This window comes from Oncorhynchus keta, unplaced genomic scaffold (assembly GCF_023373465.1).
Source record: "Oncorhynchus keta strain PuntledgeMale-10-30-2019 unplaced genomic scaffold, Oket_V2 Un_contig_6348_pilon_pilon, whole genome shotgun sequence".
In the NCBI taxonomy this organism is placed as follows: domain Eukaryota; kingdom Metazoa; phylum Chordata; class Actinopteri; order Salmoniformes; family Salmonidae; genus Oncorhynchus; species Oncorhynchus keta.
In genome coordinates this window covers 41,731-68,108 of record NW_026288811.1, presented here as the reverse complement: position 1 = coordinate 68,108, position 26,378 = coordinate 41,731, and the positions used below count along the sequence as shown (strand labels likewise).

The 26,378-nt window shown below is 44.9% G+C and overlaps 1 protein-coding gene across 1 annotated transcript; it reads right to left on the bottom strand.

Annotated features, from left to right (window-relative positions):
- Nucleotides 1-1,570: 1,570 nt before the first annotated feature.
- LOC118378158 (bMERB domain-containing protein 1-like) lies at nt 1,571-26,054 on the bottom strand. Its single transcript, XM_035765107.2, has 6 exons — nt 25,661-26,054; nt 20,281-20,401; nt 9,947-10,020; nt 5,208-5,322; nt 2,520-2,605; nt 1,571-2,041 (listed from the first exon to the last, which is right to left on the bottom strand). Exons 1-6 carry the CDS (start codon nt 25,746-25,748, stop codon nt 1,926-1,928), a joined length of 600 nt encoding a protein of 199 aa, XP_035621000.2. The 5' UTR covers nt 25,749-26,054; the 3' UTR covers nt 1,571-1,925.
- Nucleotides 26,055-26,378: the final 324 nt, after the last annotated feature.

The following is a 26,378-nucleotide window of genomic DNA, read 5'->3' as shown; positions in this document are numbered from 1 at the left end:
GCATTGACTGAGATTAATGTCCTAAAGTAATGATGGACTGTTGTTTCTCTTTGCTTATTTGAGCTGTTCTTGCCATAATATGGACTTAGCCCTATTTGGTAAAAGACCATCTTCTGTATACCACCCCTACCTTGTCACAACACAACTGATTGGCTCAAACGCATTAAGATGGAAAGAAATTCCACAAATTAACTTTTAACAAGGCACACCTGTTAATTGAAATGCATTCCAGGTGACTACCTCATGAAGCTGGTTGGGAGAATGCCTAGAGTGTGCAAAGCTGTCATCAAGACGAAGGGTATTTTGATTTAACACTTGTTTTGGTTACATGATTCCATATGTGTTATTTCATAGGTTTGATGTCTTCACTATTATTCTACAATGTAGAAAGTAGTAAAAATAAAGAACCCTGTAATGAGTAGGTGTGTCCAAACTTTGGACCGGTACTGTATATGTACAGGTCATTTCGGCTCATTTATGCATATTGTTCAATTTGGACATTAAAGCATCACTAATAAACTACAGAACAACGTTCAGGGATGAGTCTCGGTGTTTTCCTCAATTCTTCGCTTCTCAAAACCTCTGATGGAAGCAAGGAGAAGGACTTGATGAGTCAAGGAAAATACTTCCGAGATCTACCCAAAGGGAGGCGTGGGGCTAGAGGACAATATTCTGATGTAGAGGGTCACTTTGTTGAACAGGACTCCCTAATCTTCTACAAACATTAGATTCCAACAAACACTTTCTTTTCCAGAATCTTAACAAAGGCATGTACAAATAAATAATTGCATTCACCTCTTCTTGTTTTGCCGTAGAAATTGCAAGACTCGTAGTATGACGCTAATTGTTTTCCTTTGCTATACTTATTCATTGTAATCATTAATAGTATTGTAGTGATACCATGGTAATAACTACCAGCATGTTTTGGTGAAGATAAGAATGACCAGTTGTAAGGCTGACTTTGCCTTAGCAACATAAATGCGTGTGTATACTGGTTGGTTATTGATACGTTAATGTACATCATAGAAAAACAAAATAACTCAATCATGCGATTGTTGCAGCTTGCCAATGTAAATGGTATCATAGCAATACTGTTTATATAGGAAGTATACTTTTACAATAAAGGGATAGAAAATGTACTGCAGTGAGTGGAGTGTTTCATAATCTACAGTTCCAGAGCAAGCATCAGGGTTGGATCAATTCATTTCAAATCTGGTAATTCGGTAAGTAATTGACTGGATTGGAATGGAATTGACCCCACCCTGGTAAGCATACAGTCCTAAGTCTGAGAGGAGTTCTAGTTTTTTCGTTAAAGGGTTGGAATGGAATTGACCCCACCCTGGTAAGCATACAGTCCCAAGTCTGAGAGGAGTTCTAGTTGTTCCGTTAAAGGGTTGGAATGGAAGCATCCAGTAAATACCCGTTATTCAAAATGACAAAGTCAATACCAATTAAGTCATGATGTCATTTCCTGGTGGACAGAGAACCTTGGTATGATGCGTTTGTGGTTGGGTATGGGACGTTGTGCTTATAAATCTGAGGAATATATGTCATTATTGATCTCTGAAGAATGTTTCAAGAGGGATATCCCTAAATCAATATAAATTGGTGTATTGCTTACAATACTGTACAGGTCCCATATATTCAATTTCCAATTGCCTTTTAACATTATATAGTGCCACATATTTCATTTACATTTCTGTTATTCCATTATTTACATGTGGCCAGACCTGTCCATCTATCACGTATAAGGGCGTCCATTTTGCACCAGGGTTCTCTGGATCACAGGAAATTATGTAACGATAGGTGATATGGCACCAAGAGACCAGGTCAGGTGACAGATGTACAGTGTGACTGTGTTGTTGTTACTAGGGTGGTGCTGTGAATGGGAGGGTGTACTGTCCTCAACTCCTCGGTAACCACGGTTACATGATACAACACTGGGTGGCTCCGCAGCAGTCCTTGATGATGGTGATGGACTTGGTGACGGATGGCTTGCTGGGCGGAGGATCAGGGACTTGTCTCTTGGGCTTCTGGGGATCTAGGGTAAGAGAGAATGGGCAAATCTGAGATGTCATGGGGCACCCTGTTCCCAACAGTGCACTACTTTTTTGCACTCCTACCAGAGACTCATATAGGGGTGCACATTTGGACACGTTCCCTGTGGTTTTAGATGGAGATGAAAAAGGCCCAGCCATTTCTCTACGATTCCCATCTTCGACTCTGTTTGAATGAAGTCCTAGCCATGATTAGATGAAATCAACGCCATAACAACTCAGACTCTGCTCTAGAATCGATATTCTGATATGATTTGAATCGGCTGTTGCCACACTAATTCCATTACGTGGCTTGTCAGTTGTCCCTTGTTGCCTCTCGATTTTATCTCTTTCTTGACCTAATGCGACAGAGCCAGTGTGCCCGGTGTGAAACTGTATGACAGTCAGGGCCACTCATGGTCTGTGACTCTGGATTTGACAGAACTCATCTGCTTGGTATTTTGTATGAAGGATACTACTCACTTTGGGCAGCTTCTCTGGCCAGCTTCTCCAGAGGCATCAGCTTCTGTCTCAGGAACTCAGCCATCTCCTTGTCCTCCTCCTGCTCCCTGTAGAAAGGATATGGGTTAGAGTCAGTGGTTACAGACAGACAGTCACTCAATGGCAAAACGTCACATAGGCTGTAGAAAACCCCCATGCGTACGTACCAAAGCATTTGCCCCTAAACAGTTGTCACTTTCCGGACTAACATACCTTGTGTCCATACTCCTATTCCATAAAGTTAGTGACTATTTACGGCACATAAAATCTCCATACACATAGCTTTGTTTCCAAGAATGTCTCGCAATCTGTCCGTTGCAGTTTACTTCCCAATATCCTCAACACTACATACATTCACTGAATGACACTGTGATCTCATATCAGCTCTGCTGTCTGTAAGTAATCTCCATGTCAAAGAAAGGAGGACCAAGATAGCAGGCAGAGGATGGGGAGTAAGTGAGAGACCAAGGGGGACCAAGATAGCAGGCAGAGGATGGGGAGTAAGTGAGAGACCAAGGGGGACCAAGATAGCAGGCAGAGGATGGGGAGTAAGTGAGAGACCAAGGGGGACCAAGATAGCAGGCAGAGGATGGGGAGTAAGTGAGAGACCAAGGGGGACCAAGATAGCAGGCAGAGGATGGGGAGTAAGTGAGAGACCAAGGGGGACCAAGATAGCAGGCAGAGGATGGGGAGTAAGTGAGAGACCAAGGGGGACCAAGATAGCAGGCAGAGGATGGGGAGTAAGTGAGAGACCAAGGGGGACCAAGATAGCAGGCAGAGGATGGGGAGTAAGTGAGAGACCAAGGGGGACCAAGATAGCAGGCAGAGGATGGGGAGTAAGTGAGAGACCAAGGGGGACCAAGATAGCAGGCAGAGGATGGGGAGTAAGTGAGAGACCAAGGGGGACCAAGATAGCAGGCAGAGGATGGGGAGTAAGTGAGAGACCAAGGGGGACCAAGATAGCAGGCAGAGGATGGGGAGTAAGTGAGAGACCAAGGGGGACCAAGATAGCAGGCAGAGGATGGGGAGTAAGTGAGAGACCAAGGGGGACCAAGATAGCAGGCAGAGGATGGGGAGTAAGTGAGAGACCAAGGGGGACCAAGATAGCAGGCAGAGGATGGGGAGTAAGTGAGAGACCAAGGGGGACCAAGATAGCAGGCAGAGGATGGGGAGTAAGTGAGAGACCAAGGGGGACCAAGATAGCAGGCAGAGGATGGGGAGTAAGTGAGAGACCAAGGGGGACCAAGATAGCAGGCAGAGGATGGGGAGTAAGTGAGAGACCAAGGGGGACCAAGATAGCAGGCAGAGGATGGGGAGTAAGTGAGAGACCAAGGGGGACCAAGATAGCAGGCAGAGGATGGGGAGTAAGTGAGAGACCAAGGGGGACCAAGATAGCAGGCAGAGGATGGGGAGTAAGTGAGAGACCAAGGGGGACCAAGATAGCAGGCAGAGGATGGGGAGTAAGTGAGAGACCAAGGGGGACCAAGATAGCAGGCAGAGGATGGGGAGTAAGTGAGAGACCAAGGGGGACCAAGATAGCAGGCAGAGGATGGGGAGTAAGTGAGAGACCAAGGGGGACCAAGATAGCAGGCAGAGGATGGGGAGTAAGTGAGAGACCAAGGGGGACCAAGATAGCAGGCAGAGGATGGGGAGTAAGAGAGACCAAGGGGGACCAAGATAGCAGGCAGAGGATGGGGAGTAAGTGAGAGACCAAGGGGGACCAAGATAGCAGGCAGAGGATGGGGAGTAAGTGAGAGACCAAGGGGGACCAAGATAGCAGGCAGAGGATGGGGAGTAAGTGAGAGACCAAGGGGACCAAGATAGCAGGCAGAGGATGGGGACCAACCAAGATAGCAGGCAGAGGATGGGGAGTAAGTGAGAGACCAAGGGGGACCAAGATAGCAGGCAGAGGATGGGGAGTAAGTGAGAGACCAAGGGGGACCAAGATAGCAGGCAGAGGATGGGGAGTAAGTGAGAGACCAAGGGGGACCAAGATAGCCATGTGTCACATCCCTCATACTGTCTGGCAGTTAGACCATAATCTCTCCACGTCCCTCAGAATGTCTGGCAGTTAGACCATAATCTCTCCACCTCCCACAGACTGTTTGGCAGTTAGACCGTAATCTCTCTACCTCCCTCAGACTGTTTGGCAGTTAGACCGTAATCTCTCTACCTCCCTCAGACTGTCTGGCAGTTAGACCATTATCTCTCCACGTCCCTCGGAATGTCTGGCAGTTAGACCGTAATCTCTCCACCTCCCACAGACTGTTTGGCAGTTAGACCGTAATCTCTCTACCTCCCTCAGACTGTCTGGCAGTTAGACCATTATCTCTCCACGTCCCTCGGAATGTCTGGCAGTTAGACCGTAATCTCTCCACCTCCCACAGACTGTTTGGCAGTTAGACCATAATCTCTCCACGTCCCTCAGAATGTCTGGCAGTTAGACCATAATCTCTCCACCTCCCACAGACTGTTTGGCAGTTAGACCGTAATCTCTCTACCTCCCTCAGACTGTCTGGCAGTCCCTCCACCTCCTTCTCTCCAGCTCCCTCCCTCCACCTCCCTCGGACCATAGTTCTACCTTAATCTCTCCAGCTCCCTCCTTCTCTCCACCTCCCTCTCTCAATCTCCCTCCATCTCCCCCCTCTCTCCCTCGGACCACAGTTCTACCTTAATCTCTCCACCTCTGCATCGTCCACTAGGAAATCCCTCTTCTGCACCAGTTTATGGATTTTCAGGATCAACTCCTCCTCCCACTGTCTCTGTTTCTTGGTCTTCTCTTTCTCTGGAGGAAGGAGAGAGGGAGAGAGGGAAGGGGGTAGAGGGAGGAAGGAGAGAGGGAGAGAGGGAAGGGGGTAGAGGGAGGGAGGTAGAGAGGGAGAGAGGGAAGGGGGTAGAGGGAGGGAGGTAGAGAGGGAGAGAGGGAAGGGGGTAGAGGGAGGGAGGTAGAGAGGGGGTTAGATTTGAAAGGTGATTGATGTTTTATATCAAACTAAAAAGTACATTTTTTAAATCTTATATTAAATACATTTCTCAACTGATACAACATTTGTTAGATACTGAGCTACAGGGGAAGAGGAAACTTCCTGGGAAGGCAGCGCATGCTACCAAATAGTGATTCACATCACAAACCGTAGGGACCCTATTCAATCTGTAAAGCTCAAGTGATGGAAATGTAAAGGTGATTTCCAGTTGAGCCAACATATGCTGTGATACCGTGAATGCAGTCTCTGCCAAAGCGGGACATTGCCTTTAAATTTCAATCATGCTGTAAAGCTGAACTTCTGCGATGCAGATTGAATAGAGTCCTAGATATTTAGATTCTTAAATAGTCCTCCTCGTGTTTAATTCATGAGAACTAATCGGGAGACAAAATATGCAAATGCGGTTCAATGATGCAATGTCCTGTCTGAATGGGGGAATTTGCATAAGCAGTCGTATATTAATGGAATTAATCTCAAATGTTACTCTACGCCCTACACAGAACATTACCTTTGACCAGAGCCCAATGGGTTCATTTGCATAAGCAGTCGTATATTCATAAACTCTGTACCCAATTCTCTGGAAAGGATTTTGACTTTATTCCCCTGACCTTCACACTGAAATCAAATCAAATGTATTGGTCACATACACATGGTTAGCAGATGTTAATGCGAGAGTAGCGAGATGCTTTTCCTTCTTGTTCCGGCAGTGCAGTAATATCTAACGAGTAATCTAACAATTTCACAACAACTACCTTATACACACAAATGTAAAGGGATGGAATAAGAATATGTACATATAAATATATGGATGAGCAATGGCCGAGCGGCATAGGCAAGATGCAATAGATGGTATAAAATACAGTATATACATGTGAGATGAGTAATGCAAGATATGTAAACCTTGTTATTAAAGTGCCATTTATTAAAGTGGCTAATGATTTGAGACTGTATGTAGGCAGCAGCCTCTCTGTGTTAGTGATGGCTGTTTAACAGTCTTATGGCCTTGAGATAGAAGCTGTTTTTCAGTCTCTCGGTCCCAGCTTTGATGCACCTGTACTGACCTCGCCTTCTGGATGGTAGCGAGGAGAACAGGCAGTGACTCGGGTGGTTGTTATCCTTGATGATCTTTTTGGACTTCCTGTGACATCAGGTGCTGTAGGTGTCTTGGAGGGTAGGTAGTTTACCCCCGGTGATGCGTTGTGTAGACCTCACTTACCCTCTGGAGACCCTTGCGATTGAGGGCTGTGCAGTTTCCGTACCAGGTGGTGATACAGCCCGGCAGGATGCTCTCAATTGTGCACCTGTAAAAATTTGTGAGGGTTTTAGGTGACAAACCACATTTCTTCAGCCTCCTGAGGTTGAAGAGGCGCTGTTGCGCCTTCTTCACCACACTGTCTGTGAGGGTGGACCATTTTAGTTTGTTCGTGATGTGTAAGCCAAGGAACTTAAAACTTTCCACCTTCTCCACTACTGTCCTGTAGATGTGGATAGGGGGGTGCTCCCTCTGCTGTTTCCTGAAGTCCATGATCATCTCCTTTGTTTTGTTGCTGTTGAGTGAGATGTTGTTTTCTTGACACCACATTCCGAGTGATCTCACCTCCTCCCTTTAGGCTGTCTCGTCATCGTTGTTAATCAAGCCCACTACTGTTGTGTTGTCTGCAAACTTGATGATTGAGTTGGAGGCGTGCATGGCCACGCAGTCATGGGTGAACAGGAAGTACAGGAGAGGGCTGAGCACGCACCCTTGTGGGACCCAGTGATAGACTGAGACACACACACACACACACACACACACACACACACACACACACACACACACACACACACACACACACACACACACACACACACACACACACACACACACACACACACACACACACACACACACACACACACATACATACACTGCAATAGTTGGAGAACAATGTGCAGTGCTGTTGACAGTAGTAATAGTAGGTGGGAAAGCTGAGGCACCAGGCAGGAGAGGAGTGCAGTCTCAGCTCTTTCTCTCCCACCGGGATAGAACTAGATCCGTACAGCCATTCCCTGGAGTCACAGTGTTCCCGGAACGTATAGATGAATGCAGAAATCGGAAAGTCAAATGGAAAAGGAAAAGCAGAGGGGCTTTTCTCTGTACTGAGGTAATAAGAGCTTGTTGGGTCACATACATATTGATACATAGGGTATGGTATATTATGACTCAATGGTGTGAGGAATTAGATTTCATTTGGAATGTGCGAATGGTGTTTTAAATCTCAATGAATGTCATGCATAATGTACTGGATTTAGCTTCTAGCAGTATGGCATCTGTACTGTATGTATGCTTTATATATGCTCTAATGAACAATTAATTCCATTGTTCTTGTTGGTGCGATTCCAGATGATCACTAATACAGATCCAGTCACTCTGTCAAGTTCACAAATAAAAGGAGAAACTAGCCTGGTACCAGATCTGTTTGTGCTGTCTGGGACCAGGCTAGACAGCTAACTCTAGACTGTGACGTTGTAGAGTTGTGAGGTTGTAGTGGCTATTTGACTCCATCTGCTGTCAGCCGTGGACACAAATAGACCTAACATCATTTGTGGAGGAAAGTATAAATAAAGTAGTATTCGTTTAAATAATCTTAGGCCACAGTCTCAGGAAATGGACCATTGGCTCATATAGCCATTACGGTTAGCTATGCGTGTGTGTGTTTGTGTGCCTGTGTGGCCATTATGACTGTGCCTACTCTAAACTACCTGAGGGGAAGAACCTCCCCGCCTCATAACTATCCCATGTCTCTGAGAGTTACAATCAATTGTGCGGCTACTTTACCGCAGTGAAAATACCCACAAATCACCTCACCATGTAGCAGCAGGTAGCTGCATACAGTAGCAGTTTTTCTCATCTACCCTATTTTTGGGTTTATACTCACTATAGCAGGGGTGTTTTTCCTTTCAATTCAGACCTAGACAACCAGGTGAGGGGAGTTCCTAACTAATCAGTGACCTTAATTCATCAATTAAGTACAAGGGGGAAGCAAAAACCCGCAGACACTCGACCCTCCATGGAATGCTCTACAACATGCATAAGCAATTTGGCTAAGCTAAGGGTACATTGAGGATACATCCTGATATGCTTGTTCTATTTCCTAGAGGGATAGACAGTATGGCACATTTTTCTCCCTGTTATGTTGCCGGGTAGAATAGGACAGGGGAGGGCGGTGAAGTGGATTTCTTGGCTGTAGTTATATATGGTTAATACTATATGGTACATTTTTCTCTCTGTTGCCTGGTAGGATAGGAAAGGCAATAGGACAGGCGAGGGCAACCAGTGGAGGTGTTGTGAAGTCTGTGTTGCCGTTAGTTACCTGGATATATGGTTATTGATAAACTGGGTGGTTCGAGCCCTGAATGCTGATTGGCTGACAGTCGTGGTATATCAGACCGTATACCACAGTTATGACAAAACATTTATTTTTACTGCTCTAATGGCGTTGGTAACCAGTTTAACCTCTACGAGATTGGTGTCCCCACCCACAGGGAGGTTGAGTTAATGTGATTAGCATGATGTTGTAAATAACAAAAACATTTTCCAGGACATATCTGATATGGGCAGAAAGCTTAAAATCTTGGTAACCTCAGTGTCCCCCCCGGCAGGGACGGTTGTGAGCTAACGTAGGCTAATGTGATTAGCATGAGGTTGTAAGTAACAAGAATATTTTCCAGGACATAGACATATCGGATATGGCCAGAAAGCATAAATTCTTGTTAATCTAACTGCACTGTCCAATTTACAGTAGCTATTACAGTGAAAGAATACCATGCTATTGTTTGAGGAGAGTGCACAGTTATGAACTTGAAAATATATGAATAAACCAATTGGGCACATTTGGGCAGTCTTGATACAACAATTTGAACAGCAATGCAATGGTTCATTGAATCAGTCTAAAAGGTTGCACATTCACACTACTGCCATCTAGTGGTCAAATTCAAAAGTCACCTAACCTGGAATATTACATTTAGGCCTTTCTCTTGCATTTCAAAGATGCAAGATCTAATGTGTTATATTTTCCTACATTAATTTCACATTTACCCAAACTTCAAAGTAGTTCCTTCAAATGGTATCAAGAATATAAATATCATTGCTTCAGGTCCTCAGCTACAGGCAGTTGGATTTGGGTATGTCATTTTAGGCGAAAATTGAAAAAAAGGGTCCAATCCTTATTATAATAGAAATAAGGCACCTCGGGAGTTTGTGGTATATGGCCAATATACAACTGCTAAAGGCTATCCATGTTGATTCGCACCTAAGAACAGCCCTTAGCCGTGGTATATTGGCCTTATACCATACCCCCTCGTGCCTTGTTGCTTAAACATTTACCTCAGATACATGGTTGACTGTTGTGATTGTGATTGTCTCTATTTGTTGCTGTTAGTTACCTGGTACAGTTACCACCTTCCTCAGCTCCTGTTTCAGACTCATGATGTCTTTGCAGAGCTGGATGTCGTCCGCCCTTGAAAAGACAACAACATTCATTCCAGTTAGGAAGGGTAAAGCACAGTGTGACTCTCTGGCCCTGTTCCATTTTGGTTCTTCCAAGTTACACTCCCCTTAGGGAAGAGTGTGGGCAGATGAAAAGTGTTGAATGACTCACGCCTCTACCAGATCCTCTGGTCCTGAAGACCCACCCTGAGGACCCTACTGGTACCTCTCTGTCATGTCATCCCCTGTTCTTCCCATCCATCCCTCCATCCTTCCCTCTCCTCCCCTCCATCACTCCCTCCCTCCATCTTTCACTCTTTCTCTCTTTCAAATCAAATGTATTTATATAGCTCTTCGTACATCAGCTGATATCTCAAAGTGCTGTACAGAAACCCAGCCTAAAACCCCAAACAGCAAGCAATGCAGGTGTAGAAGCATGGTGGCTAGGAAAAACTCCCTAGAAAGGCCAAAACCTAGGAAGAAACCTACGAGAGGAACCAGGCTATGAGGGGTGGCCAGTCCTCTTCTGGCTGTGCCGGGTGGAGATTACAACAGAACATGGCCAAGATGTTCAAATGTTCATAAATGACCAGCATGGTCAAATAATAATAATCACAGTAGTTGTCGAGGGTGCAGCAAGTCAGCACCTCAGGAGTAAATGTCAGTTGGCTTTGCATAGCCGATCATTAAGAGTATCTCTACCACTCCTGCTGTCTCTAGAGAGTTGAAAACAGCAGGTCTGGGACAGGTAGCATGTCCGGTGAACAGGTCAGGATTCCATAGCCGCAGGCAGAACAGTTGAAACTGGAGCAGCAGCATGGACAGGTGGACTGGGGACAGCAAGGAGTCATCATGCCAAGTAGTCCCGAGGCATGGTCCTAGGGCTCAGGTCCTCCGAGAGAAAGAAAGAAAGAGAGAAAGAGAGATAGAGAATTAGAGAGAGCATACTTAAATTCACACAGGACACCGGATAAGACAGGATAAGTACTCCAGATATAACAAACTGACCCTAGCCCCCCGACACAAACTACTGCAGCATAAATACTGGAGGCCGAGACAGGAGGGGTCAGGAGACACTGTGGCCCCATCCGATGATACCCCCGGACAGGGCCAGACAGGATGGATATAACCCCACCCACTTTGCCAAAGCACAGCCCCCACACCACTAGAGGGATATCTTCAACCACCAACTTACCATCCTGAGACAAGGCCGAGTATAGCCCACAAAGATCTCCGCCACGGCACAACCAAAGGGGGGGCGCCAACCCAGACAGGAAGATCACATCAGTGTCTCAACCCACTCAAGTGACTCACACCCCTCCTAGGGACGGCATGTGGAAAGAGGGGAACCGGCCAGGCAGAGACAGCAAAGGCAGTTCGTTGCTCCAGAGCCTTTCCGTTCACCTTCCCACTCCTGGGCCAGACTACAGTCAATCATATGACCCACTGAAGAGATGAGTCTTCAGTAAAGACTTAAAGGTTGAGACCGAGTTTGCGTCTCTCACATGGGTAGGCAGACCATTCCATAAACAATGGAGCTCTATAGGAGAAAGCCCTGCCTCCAGCTGTTTGCTTAGAAATTGTAGGGACAATTAGGAGGCCTGCGTCTTGTTACCGTAGCGTACGTGTAGGTATGTACGGCAGGACCAAATCAGAGAGATAGGTAGGAGAAAGCCCATGTAATGCTTTGTAGGTTAGCAGTAAAACCTTGAAATCAGCCCCATGCCTTGACAGGAAGCCAGTGTAGGGAGGCTAGCACTGGAGGAATATTATCAAATTATTTGGTTCTAGTCAGGATTCTAGCAGCCGTATTTAGCACTAACTGAAGTTTATTTAGTGCTTTATCCGGGTAGCCGGAAAGTAGAACATTGCAGTAGACTAACCTAGAAGTAACAAAAGCATGGGTTACTGTTTCTGCATCATTTTTGGACAGAAAGTTTCTGATTTTTGCAATGTTACGTAGATGGAAAAAATATGTCCTTGAAACAGTCTTGATATGTTCATCAAAAGAGAGATCAGGGTCCAGAGTAACGCCGAGGTCCTTCACAGTTTTATTTGAGACGACTGTACAACCATTAAGATTAATTGTCAGATTCAACAGAAGATCTCTTTGTTTCTTGGGACCTAGAACAAGCATCTCTGTTTTGTCCGAGTTTAAAAGTAGAAAGTTTGCAGCCATCCACTTCCTTATGTCTGAAACACACGCTTCTAGCGAGGGCAATTTTGGGGCTTCACCATGTTTCATTGAAATGTACAGCTGTGTGTCATCCGCATAGCAGTGAAAGTTAACATTGTTTTCGAATGACATCCCCAAGAGGTAAAATATATAGTGAAAACAATAGTGGTCCTAAAACAGAACCTTGAGGAACACCGAAATTTACAGTTGATTTGTCAGAGGACAAACCATTCACAGTGACAAACTGATATCTTTCCGACAGATAAGATCTAAACCAGGCCAGAACTTGTCCGTGTAGACCAATTTGGGTTTCCAATCTCTCCAAAAGAATGTGGTGATCGATGGTATCAAAAGCAGCACTAAGGTCTAGGAGCACGAGGACAGATGCAGAGCCTCGGTCTGATGCCATTAAAAGGTCATTTACCACCTTCACAAGTGCAGTCTCAGTGCTATGATGGGTTCTAAAACCAGACTGAAGCATTTCATATACATTGTTTGTCTTCAGGAAGGCAGTGAGTTGCTGTGCAACAGCCTTTTCTAAAAATGTTGAGAGGAATGGAAGATTCGATATCGGCCGATAGTTTTAAAAATATTTTCTGGGTCAAGGTTTGGCTTTTTCAAGAGAGGCTTTATTACTGCCACTTTTAGTGAGTTTGGTACACATCCGGTGGATAGAGAGCCGTTGACTATGTAAACTTTTCCTTCTCTTCTCTGCCCTCTTCCTCATCTCCCCCTCCCATTCATCTCTCTCTTCCTCTCCTCCCCTCCCCTCCTTTCCCTCCCTCCATCCATCCCTACCTTTCTCTCTACAGCGCTGTGGCAGCTACCAGGGATTTAAGTCTCTCTGTTGTAAATCACAGACTGATGACTCATCCACCAGCTCCCAACACCTCTCCTTCCTCCTCCCTCCATCTCTCTCTCCCTGTTCCTCCTCAGTCTCTCCCTCCATCCCTCCCTTCATCACTCACCTCCCCCTCTCCCCCTTTCCCCCTCCCCTCTCCCCCCTCTGCCTCTTCCACTCTCCTCCTCCTCCTCTTCCTCCATCCCTCTCCCTACTCTATCCTCCCTACTATCCTCCCTTCATCTCTCTCCACCTCCTGTAGTTCCCACTTTCTCCCTTGTTCCCATTCTTCCGCCTCTTCTCCCTCTGCTCTTTCGACCCCCTGTTATTTCTCGCCCACTCACTTGTTCCTGTCTTTCAACCTCAACATCTTTTTCTCTCCTCCTCACTATCCCCTATTTGCCTTGTGTTTACCCACTCACTAGACCCCAACGGTGCTTCCAGCAGGCTTTGCACTCTGCCACTCCATCTGCTACAGAATGTGTGTGTGTGTGTGTGTGTGTGTGTGTGTGTGTGTGTGTGTGTGTGTGTGTGTGTGTGTGTGTGTGTGTGTGTGTGTGTGTGTGTGTGTGTGTGTGTGTGTGTGTGTGTCTGAGTCACACATAGCTGGAGGTATTAGCATCACTGTTCACTGATGAAGCCATCCAAGCTAATGGAGCCACACTTCCCACCAATCTCTTTCCAGTTTCTATTGATTGTATTTTCCATCACACCAAAACATCTCACACAATATGGTGGTCCAAGATCCCCTGAAAATCAAGCATGAACTTCTGATCTGGTCACCTGACCCCATGACAAGACCAATAAGGTCACCAACGACCTGCTGATGGCGGCTGCAGGCTCCCCCTGTCTCCTGATCGTCCTGGACTTGAGAGCAGTGTTTGACACTGTCAACCACCCCATCCTCCTGGACTGCCTCCCGAGACACCGTCGGATTGTCTGGATCAGCTCTGAGCTGGTTCCACTCCTCCCTCCCTCCCTCCCTCCTCCCAGGACCCATCCTGTTTGTCCTGCACATGGTCCCCCTCGGTCGTGTCATCAGCCGGCATGGAATCACATTGCAGTGCTATGCTGATGACACCCAGCTGTATCTAAAAATGGCCCCATGTCCCTCTGATGCAAGTGCCTGTCTGAACACCTCCCATGAGCTGATAAGGGCACGAATGAACTCACCGTTAACACACCTCATCATTGCAGGACAGAACACTTCTCTCTCCCCCTCAGGTTCCAATCTGCCTGTAAATCCTGATTCCTCCCTGACCTTTGACAGCCACATCAGACGACTGTGTAAATCCTGATTCCTCCCTGACCTTTGACAGCCACATCAGACGACTGTGTAAATCCTGATTCCTCCCTGACCTTTGACAGCCACATCAGACGACTGTGTAAATCCTGATTCCTCCCTGACCTTTGACAGCCACATCAGACGACTGTGTAAATCCTGATTCCTCCCTGACCTTTGACAGCCACATCAGACGACTGTGTAAATCCTGATTCCTCCCTGACCTTGACAGCCACATCAGACGACTGTGTAAATCCTGATTCCTCCCTGACCTTTGACAGCCACATCAGACGACTGTGTAAATCCTGATTCCTCCCTGACCTTGACAGCCACATCAGACGACTGTGTAAATCCTGATTCCTCCCTGACCTTTGACAGCCACATCAGACGACTGTGTAAATCCTGATTCCTCCCTGACCTTTGACAGCCACATCAGACGACTGTGTAAATCCTGATTCCTCCCTGACCTTTGACAGCCACATCAGACGACTGTGTAAATCCTGATTCCTCCCTGACCTTTGACAGCCACATCAGACGACTGTGTAAATCCTGATTCCTCCCTGACCTTTGACAGATACATCATACGACTGTGTAAATCCTGATTCCTCCCTGACCTTTGACAGCCACATCAGACGACTGTGTAAATCCTGATTCCTCCCTGACCTTTGACAGCCACATCAGACGACTGTGTAAATCCTGATTCCTCCCTGACCTTTGACAGCCACATCAGACGACTGTGTAAATCCTGATTCCTCCCTGACCTTTGACAGCCACATCAGACGACTGTGTAAATCCTGATTCCTCCCTGACCTTTGACAGCCACATCAGACGACTGTGTAAATCCTGATTCCTCCCTGACCTTTGACAGCCACATTAGACGACTGTGTAAATCCTGATTCCTCCCTGACCTTTGACAGCCACATCAGACGACTGTGTAAATCCTGATTCCTCCCTGACCTTTGACAGCCACATCAGACGACTGTGTAAATCCTGATTCCTCCCTGACCTTTGACAGCCACATCAGACGACTGTGTAAATCTTGATTCCTCCCTGACCTTTGACAGACACATCATACGACTGTGTAAATCCTGATTCCTCCCTGACCTTTGACAGCCACATCAGACGACTGTGTAAATCCTGATTCCTTCCTGACCTTTGACAGCCACATCAGACGACTGTGTAAATCCTGATTCCTCCCTGACCTTTGACAGCCACATCAGACGACTGTGTAAATCCTGATTCCTCCCTGACGTTTGACAGCCACATCAGACGACTGTGTAAATCCTGATTCCTCCCTGACCTTTGACAGCCACATCAGACAACTGTGTAAATCTTGATTCCTCCCTGACCTTTGACAGATACATCATACGACTGTGTAAATCCTGATTCCTCCCTGACCTTTGACAGCCACATCAGACGACTGTGTAGATCCTGATTTCTGCCTGACCTTTGACAGCCACATCAGACGACTGTGTAAATCCTGATTCCTCCCTGACCTTTGACAGCCACATCAGACGACTGTGTAAATCCTGATTCCTCCCTGACCTTTGACAGCCACATCAGACGACTGTGTAAATCCTGATTCCTCCCTGACCTTTGACAGCCACATCAGACGACTGTGTAAATCCTGATTCCTCCCTGACCTTTGACAGCCACATCAGACGACTGTGTAAATCCTGATTCCTTCCTGACCTTTGACAGCCACATCAGACGAATGTGTAGATCCTGATTTCTCCCTGACCTTTGACAGCCACATCAGACGACTGTGTAAATCCTGATTCCTCCCTGACCTTTGACAGCCACATCAGACGACTGTGTAGATCCTGATTCCTCCCTGACCTTTGACAGCCACATCAGACGACTGTGTAAATCCTGATTCCTCCCTGACCTTTGACAGCCACATCAGACAACTGTGTAAATCTTGATTCCTCCCTGACCTTTGACAGATACATCATACGACTGTGTAAATCCTGATTCCTCCCTGACCTTTGACAGCCACATCAGACGACTGTGGAAATCCTGATTTCTCCCTGACCTTTGACAGCCACATCAGACGACTGTGTAAATCCTGATTCCTCCCTGACCTTTGACAGCCACATCAGACGACTGTGTAAATCCTGATTCCTCCCTGACCTTTGACAGCCACATCAGACGACTGTGTAAATCCTGATTCCTCCCTGACCTTTGACAGCCACATCAGACGACTGTGTAAATCCTGATTCCTCCCTGACCTTTGACAGCCACATCAGACGACTGTGTAAATCCTGATTCCTCCCTGACCTTTGACAGCCACATCAGACAACTGTGTAAATCCTGATTCCTCCCTGACCTTTGACAGCCACATCAGACGACTGTGTAAATCCTGATTCCTCCCTGACCTTTGACAGCCACATCAGACGACTGTGTAAATCCTGATTCCTCCCTGACCTTTGACAGCCACATCAGACGACTGTGTAAAGTGTTATTCTATCACCTCAAGTCCATTGCCAAATTCCGTCCCGCCCACCCTCACTCAGTCTGACGCAGGGAAGCTGATCCATGCCTTTATCTCCTCTGGAGATTACTCTCTTCATCGGGATCCCTGACAGGAGTCCTCAGAAGCTCCAATACGTCCAGAACAGCACTGCGAGGATCCTGATGTGAGGAAACACCATCACATCACCCCCATCCTGGCATCTATGTACTAGCTGTCTCATTCCGGATTGAATTCAAAACCCTTCTGCTGACTTTCCAGTGTATTCATGGCAAAGAACTGCTCTCCCTCCGTAACCCTACCCGCACCCTCAGGTCAAGTGATGGACTGCCCCTCCATGCCCCCAGGACATAGCTCCTTGTCTCTTGTAGCATCAGTTGGGTTCTTTGTGTCAGTTGCCCTGTCTAGCCGTGTCCATTTTTTCCTTCTATTTGTATTTATATTTTTTTATGCACTTTAAGAATATTCAGTATAATGAAAAGCGCTTTAAAAATATAATACATTATTATTATCATTATTATATGTAAGTATAATGAATTGTCATATACGATATGAATGGGAATACACAGTGCCTTTGGAAAGTATTCATAACCCTTGAGTTTTTCCACATTTTGTTGTTACAAAGCAGGATTAGCAGGGATTTAAATCAATCTACCCAAAATACTCTGTAATGTCAACGTGCACCTGTGTTTTAGGTTATTGTCCTGCTGAAGGGTCAGTTCATCTCACAGTGTCTGGTGGAAAACAGAGTTAACCAGGTTTCCACTAAGATGTTGCCTGTGCTTAGCTCAATTTAGTTTATTTTTTGTCCTGAAAAAAACTCCCCAGTCCTTAACGATTACAAGCATACCCATAGCATGTTGCAGCCACCACTATGCTTGAAAATATGGAGTGTTACTCTGTCATGTGTTGTATTGGATTTGCCCCAAACATAACACTGTATTCAGGAGAAAAGTGAATTGTTTTGCCACATTTTTTGCAGTACCTATTTCAAACAGGATGCATATTTTGGAAAAGTTTTATTCTGTACAGGCTTCCTTCTTTTCACTCTGTCATTTGTTAGTATTGTGGAGTAACTACAATGTTGTTGATCCATCCTCAGTTTTCTCCTTTCACATCATTCTACTCTGTAACTGTTTTAAAATCCCCATTGGCCTCATGGTGAAATCCGTGAGAGGTTTCCTTCCTCGCTGGCAACTGAGTTAGAAAGGATGCCTGCATCTTTGTAGTGACTGGATGTATTGATACACCATCCAACGTGTAATTAATAGTTTCACTGTCACGGTCGTCCTCCTCTTCATCTGAAGAGGAGAGGCGAGAAGGATCGGAGGACCAATATGCGGCGTGGTTTGTGTTCATCTTGAAATGTAATAAAGAAAACACTGAAACACACTATACAAATCAATAAACAAATAACGACCGTGAAGCTAAATGAGAACTGTGCTGACACAAGCAATCAACATAGACAATCACCCACAAACAAACAGTGAAACCCAGGCTACCTAAGTATGATTCTCAATCAGAGACAACTAATGACATCTGCCTCTGATTGAGAACCATACTAGGCCGAAACATAGAAATCCCAAAATCATAGAAAAACAAACATAGACGGCCCACCCCAACTCACGCCCTGACCATACTAAATAATGACAAAAACAACAGAAATAAAGGTCAGAACGCGACATTCACCAGAGGCTCAAAGGGATATTCAATGTCTGCTTTTCTTTCATTTTTACCCCTCTAACCAATAGGTGCCATTCTTTGCGAGGCATTGGAAAAACTCCCTGGTCTTTAGTGTTCAAGTGCTCGACTGAGGGACCGTACAATTATCTGTATGTCTGGGGTACAGTGATGAGGCAGTTATTTAAAAATCATTATTGCACACAGAGTGAGTCCATGCCACGTATTATGTGACTTGTTTAACTGCTGAACTTGTGTAGGCTTGGCACGACAAAGGGGTTGAACATATTTTCAGCTTTTAATCTTTTCTTAATTTGACATGGGGGTATTGTGAGTGGGCCAGTGACAAATGTAATACATTTTACATTCAGACTGGAACACAACAAAATGTGTATAAAGTGTGTATACTTTCTGAAGGCACTGTAATAGCATGGATGCCATTCTGTTTCTGCTTTAGCCAACTCCCTTTCTGTACTGGCATGGAGCAGGCTGGCAATCAAGTTAACTGATTATTCACAGTGTCAGAAATACGGCTTTACTGCGTCTACATCCGGATAATATCATTATCATCAGGATACACAGTATAAACCTATTAGGCTTATGTGTATGGGTGTCATTATTTTTCAAGGGCCCCAAAGAGTCTACGTACTCTCTTTACTGTACATAATACATTCACCCACTCTCGGAAGAAAATGGAATTTCTATGTATCTATTCCAATGAGCTTCTCTATTATTCAAATCCAACACGTCTTCGTGTCTCCCGACCCCTCCTGTCTTAGCCTCCAGTATTTATGCTGCAATGGTTTACGTGTCGGGGGGGCTAGGGTCAGTCTGTTAAATCTGGAATATTTCTCCTGTCTTATCCGGTGCCCTGTGTGAATTTAAGTATGCTCTCTCTTATTCTCTCTCTTTCTTTCTTTCTTTCTTTCTTTCTTTCTTTCTTTCTTTCTTTCTTTCTTTCTTTCTTTCTTTCTCTCTCTTTCTCTCTCTCTTTCTCTCTCTCTCTCTCTCTCTCTCTCTCTCTCTCTCTCTCTCTCTCTCTCTTTCTTTCTTTCTTTCTTTCTTTCTTTCTTTCTTTCTTTCTTTCTTTCTTTCTTTCTTTCTTTCTCTCTCTCTCTCTCTCTCTCTCTCTCTCTCTCTCTCTCTCTCTCTCTCTCTCTCTCTCTCTCTCTCTCTCTCTCTCTCTCTCTCTCTCTCTCTCTCTCTCTCTCTCTCTCTCTCTCTCTTTCTTTCTTTCTTTCTTTCTCTCTCTCGGAGGACCTGAGCTCTAGGAACATGCTTCAGGACAACCTGGCCTGATGGCTCCTTGCTGTCCCTAGTCCACCTGGCCGTGCTGCTGCTGCGGCTGTGGAACCCTGACCTGTTCACCGGACGTGCTACCTGTCCCAGACCTGCTGTTTTCAACTCTCTAGAGACAGCAGGAGCGGTAGAGATACTCTGATTTACTCCTGAGGTGTTGACCTGTTGCACCCTCTACAACCACTGTGATTATTATTATTTGACCCTGATAGTCATCTATGAACATTTGACCATCTTGGCCATGTTCTGTTATAATCTTCACCCGGCACAGCCAGAAGAGGACTGGCCACGCCTCATAGCCCGGTTCCTCTCCAGGTTTCTTCCTAGGTTCTAGCCATTATAGGGAGTTTTTCCTAGCCACCGTACTTCTACACCTGCATTGCTTGCTGTTTGGGGTTTTAGGCTGGGTTTCTGTACAGCACTTTGTGACATTAGCTGATGTAAGAAGGGCTTTATGAATACATTTGATTGATTGATTGATTAAAGCCTCAGTCTGTAATTGTTTTATTGTGGTGTTGATGGTCTCTGTACAGTACTCACATAAAGCGCAGTTCGGACTCCCTCCTTACCAGCACCTCCCTGAGGCGCTGGATGCGAGCCATCTCCACTTCAATCTCATCTGGAGACATGATGCTCTCCGCCATGGACACATCTGACTGACCTGGAGGGAGAGAGGGAACTTTGTGCTTTAACACTATTGTGAGTTACATCATTCTAACACATCGGGAGAAGGGAGGGAGGGAGGGATTTCTAAATATTTTGGTCTTAAATATTTCAATAGATCATTCATAAAATACCAATACAATACCAACTTCTGGACTTCAGAACCAAAGGGCCTATTCTATTGTTGCCACCATCAAATAGTCTGAAGAGGATACCTATTCCCTCCTTCCTCTGACTTAAAGAGCAGTACATGGAATCACAATGGACATGGTCCTGCCAAGCATTACTGCATTACTGTCTAGCCTTGCCTATTATTCCCCTCCCTTTATCCAATACAATGCCCAAGGCTTGTTTGGCAGATTTATTTTACAGTAATACAACACTACTCCCTGCTCTATCCAACGTCCTAATTATGAATGTGACGCTCGAGTAAGTCAAGGGACAAGATACGCATAGTAAATGATCTGAAATGTAAATGACACCAGGAATTTCTCTCTTGACTAAATGAAAAGCACGGTGTTGCTTTTGAGCTGTCTTCTTCAATTCTTGTCTTCAAAGCAAAAAAGCTGACTCACTCACACACTGTCAAAGTGCTTCGTGGCAAACCTAGACAAGTCCAGACGATAGCTACGGTATGTGTCCTTGTGTCTCACAGTACCCACCTAAAAGGAATAGAAGGTTCTCGTAAAATGGCTGATGACTAAGAAAGAAGTAGCTGACGACCTTAAATTCGATGCCAGATGCTCAGGCACTCTGGTGTGACGCTCGCTGAATCAAGAGCATAAAAATACATAATGGAAGGAGTCATTGACTCTGAGTGTTAGTGAGGCTTTGGACGGCTGACGGGTTGAGGTCTTGAAGGTGGTGGTTGTGTCCCAAATGGCACCCTATTCCCTATATAGTGCAATATATAGCGAATAGAAAGCCATTTGGGATGCAGACAGTGGGAAGGGCCTCAAGTCAAAGAGAAATCTCATACTGGTACTGACATAGATCAATGACCAGGAGTAACTCTTCACCGATTGGACTAATACACCCTGAACCGGGGCCAATGACCTCACAAAGCCACCTATTCAACCAATAGCAATCAAAGACCGGACACAGCAACACAGTGAAGCCAATAGAAATGGAAACTGATGGAATAATAAATCTATATTGCTAGTCACTAACGCAGCGTTCAAGTGCTATTGGAGTTATCGTGAGCTTCCTAGTGGGAAATTTCACTTTAATAACCCTCCAAGCGGGAAACTTGGAGAAAATGTTGTTAGACGAGTTGCTGAGTTGTGACGTTTCACCACAACCTTTCACCTTTTGAACCAAAAGATGGCAACAAATCTGTTTTTGACAATTACAACCTTATCAATATGGAGAATGTCGTTAGTTGACCATATTGTCAATGTTAAACAAGCTAACTAACTTTATTATTGGCAATGTTAGCTAGCTAAAATCTTATTGTTTAAAGAATTCATCCGACTTCAAAATCACTTCAACACTATCATGTCAGACTTACGACTTCCCATTTTCCACCAGCACGTGAAGCCAGCATAAGCAACTGAATGATCATCGCAATCCCAATGTCAACCAACTGAACACACTACTAACAATAATCCTAGGCTTCTCCAATGTGTAAGAAAGCAAACTGATTAAACGCATATTTCAGTCAATAGCACAGAACAATCATCACACTACCATTGTCAGATAGAGTGCATAGGTCACAGGAGGCTGCTGTAGGGAGAACGGCTCATAATGACAGCCGGAGTACGACGGAAATGGAATGGCTTTAAACATCTGGAATCCATGTGTTTGATGTATTTGTTACCATTCCACTCATTCCGCTCCAGTCATTAGCACGAGCCCGTCCTCCCCAATTAAGGTTCCACCAACCCCCTGTGGCATAGGCCTAGGGGGCAAGCACCTATCCTCTAATGTCACACCTTGGATCCATTGTAAACTATAGCCTCCCATCCTCCACTAGGCAGGACGTAAATATTTCACTCAGGGTTAGAAGGACGCACTGTGTACAGTACTGCTGGGAGACAGGCCTTCCAGACAGATTTTCTCTATGGAGAGAGACAGGCTACGAGTCCAGAATGGTGAACTGACTGTTCTGTGACTCCTCAACCAACTACTGGTAATGCTATCCATCCAGAGACCTTTACAAGGTGCTAATGTGGAGGCAGTACTCTTAAAGACAATCGACAAAAGGGAAATTAGTGGCGTTCCAAATATTGGAAATAACTAACAAAAAATGGTGTCACCTCAATTTTGTCCCCTCTATTGTTTTTCTTTGGCTGGATGAGATTTTGACATTCGTTTGAGTCACTGTTTTTGTCTAAGACAAATGTAACAAGAATCGAAATTGCATCCTGTGACTGTTCATAGCTGATGAGACTCAATGCTTAGCTTGACGTTGAGTCCTTGAATGAAAAGTAGCGTCCCAATGTTTTCCCTGCTGTGGTAACCGCAGCATGAAAACAATGCTGATCCCCACATAGTTGTCTCTGCAGTCAATAACACAGTGTGATAAACTGTGGAGGATTCATACCAAGTGGATTCTCTCTCTTTCTCTTTCTCTACCCCTCACTGCTCTCTCTATCTTTCTCTCCCTCTCCCCCCTTCTGTTTCTACCTTTCTCTCCCTTGCTACTCTTTCTACCTCACACAAAGACACACACACACACACACACACACACATTTTGCTGCTGACTGCCACACAAAATCCTGACTGGCCCATTATGATGGCAGAGAGCCAGGTCTGTAATGAATAACACACAAAGGATCTAAACTGCCGACTGCTCTGAGCCGAGGAAGTTATCTTAACGCAGTACATACTCAGTCAGCACACACTCCCGTACTCAGTAGTCCGCATTCAGCCTTCAGCAGGGTTAGAGAGGAGGAAGATACTGCTCATGGGGGTCTTCAGATAAACTCCTGGATACATGGTAAATGTTAAGTATGGAAGGCTGAGGCTCTGTTCCAACGCACACAGCACCATACCAATTAGTATGAAGCAATGTATTGGGCATGCATTCTTCATGGTATGCTAGTGTGGGCACCATGGAAGGCAGCATTGAAAGACAAAGTAAGAATCGTGCTAAACCTACTACAGGGAAACAGACACAGTGTGGTCTACAGATAGAACTGTATCCAAAAGCAAAAGCCAAAAATAATAATCAATTGCTGAAGTATCACGGAAGACTGAAATTATAGCTGAAATTTAAAGGCAATGTTCCCGCGTTCGTGGTAATACGCTGTATATGTCGGCTCAATCGGAAAATACCGTGACATTTTAATGCAGATCTTCCGCGATACGGATTGAATCCAGCTCTAAATCTATACAGTAACAGCATCATTTGGTCCTCCCCAGTCCCCACAGTCACTATTAGAAGAAATACCAGGCTTCCCTATCAATGTAGCTTCACTGGCAAAGCCAAGCTAGTTATTAACCCAATGTAATCAAACTAATTGCATTAAAACAAACTGCCGAATCAATACCCTGCACATCTGTCTATAAATCAACTGATCAGCATAATGAGAGCCTTGACAGAAGGAGGAGGGTGGACAGATGTCTGCTTGATGAGGAGAAGCAGATCTGTCATGTGAATATTATCTGCGTAGCAGCCACTTCAGGGTTATGTTCATTCGGGCATGCAATGGATAATAAAAAAAGTTTTTGTAATGGAAAACAAACAAGCTTTTCTTATTGTGCAAAGTCTGGTAGCCCCTCCCTGTTTCAGTCTGCTTTCCTCCTAATGAACAGGGCCCAGAAGTACTGTGTTAATTGTAATGTTCCCCACTGTGTTTTAGTATCCAGCTATGCGTCTCCCAACACAGATGGAAGTTGAAAGTTGCAACACACAAGGGGAAGGGAATGATGAATAGGTGTGTGTGTGTGTGTCTGTGTCTGTGTGTGTGTGTGGGGGGGAATGGGGACAGAGAGTCTATCTCTAAAAATAGATGCAGTCTTCTTCCATTCATATTCATGAGCTGAAGAATTCATCTCAGACTTTCTGCACCCCACTCTCCTCTCGTCTCTCTTTTTCATTCCTATTCTAACGATGGAATTAATGAAGAGGACACTCAAAGAATATATTATTCCAAGATCCAATGGGCTGATTTATGTTGAAAGTATACAGATGTCACACAGACAGCCCTACACAAAATATACAGTGAAACATAACTACCAGTATAAGTCAAGTGAATATTGAAATTAACCCCGTAGGTGTGTGAGGCTGACTCATGACAGGATTCTCTGCTGTGGATCTCTGGTTACATAAAGCACACAATATGACCTCTTGTTATGACCTCTTGTTATTCCTGACCTCTGACCTCTGACCTCTGTTTACCCCCCCCCCCATGACCCTCTTTATGTCTGTATTATTAGACATATATCATACTGCTCTGATGACAGCTTCGTGGCACTAGCCTAGCCTACCTATAATATCACAAATAGATACCAGTAAAATTAAGAACAATGAACAATGCATGTCATATAAATAACATTATTGAAACATTTATCTTAAAATGTATCTTCCTTCGAAAGACCTTTCATAATGCATTGATATCTTACTGATAAAAAAAGGATGAAATGAAAACGAGGAGGATGAAAATCTCTTGCCTGTCTCTACAGTTAGTTTCTATCATCTTTCCTGCTGGTATCAGTGCTGGTGATGCTGGTATTGACTCACACACTCACAGCCCGGCAGGTAGGTTTCTAGCTTGTTCTACCCTGCTGCATCCATCGACTGGAAGGGGTGCAGTTCAATATATTAGAAGACCCAGTCAGACAACTTTAGAATGTACAGTCAGCTGAAAGTGAAGAGCTGGGCATATGTCAGTCCTTCTTTAGTGTTATGGAAATAGGCTAGTAGAAATGGGGCGTTACATACGTGTATACATCTCGGGGCTCCTCTCCTTTGTGCTATTGTAATATATACTGTTAATACAGTGGGTAAGCTATTGTAAATGAGAAAGATCTTCTGAAATAGTAATGATATGGTTATTATCAGTGAATAACTGGTCAAATGCACCTCCAAAATGCATTGAAAGCAACGCTCATGCATGGAGATGTCTCCAGTCCATTTTCAAGGCACTGGGAATGACATTCAGGAAACAATAAAGATGCACGGACTAATTGCAATTAACGGGTGTTGTTTTGCAACGCAACATCCCCTATCTGAAACCACATGCTTTATTCTGCACAGAGCAATAACCACTATAACAGGCCAAAACGTTACTTTGCAATGAATGACGCTCACCTTTGTCTTTTGTCCATTCCGTTTCCGATACAGAGCCGTAGCTCTTCAATGAGCGCTCGGTTTCAGAAATTGATTTCTTCAATTCCATAGCTGGAATTGATTTATGATACACTATGACTTTAATGGGTTGTGGAAATGTGTGTTAAAATCCTATATTGAGTTCTGCTCTTCTGTTTTCCTTTCAGGATAAATCAGTTTCGCCGATTCGAAGGCACCATCGAGCCGAGACGTTGAGCATCTTTATTTAAGCTTACAAATTCCTGTGTGGTACACAGATGGATGCAGAGCGCACGCGCAGTACGAACCAGAGAAAGGGAGAAAAACGGCCCCGAGCTTGCATTGAAACAGTGTCATATTTGTCAAATACAAAGCTGGAAATCGACATTTTCTATACGTTTCTACTAGTTTTCCATAAAATTATTTATTTGAAAAATTTCTAGCAATATCATTTTTTTCAATGAAGATGTCAAGATATCACTAGGCCTAGGTGCTGAATATGTGGAGCAGAAGGCTTACATTTATTAGAAAATGTTTCACTAATACACCATCACTCTCGAAATAGTACGTACTTCAAACGAGTGAATGTCAAAGAACTGAAGATACTCTAGGGCTATGCATTGAAGCTGAGTAGCCAGAGCAGGTCTGACAGGTCTGGCTCTGACGTGATGACTCATTTCACGCTGTTGAACCTATTGGCTGCTGCTATGTTGATGCACAT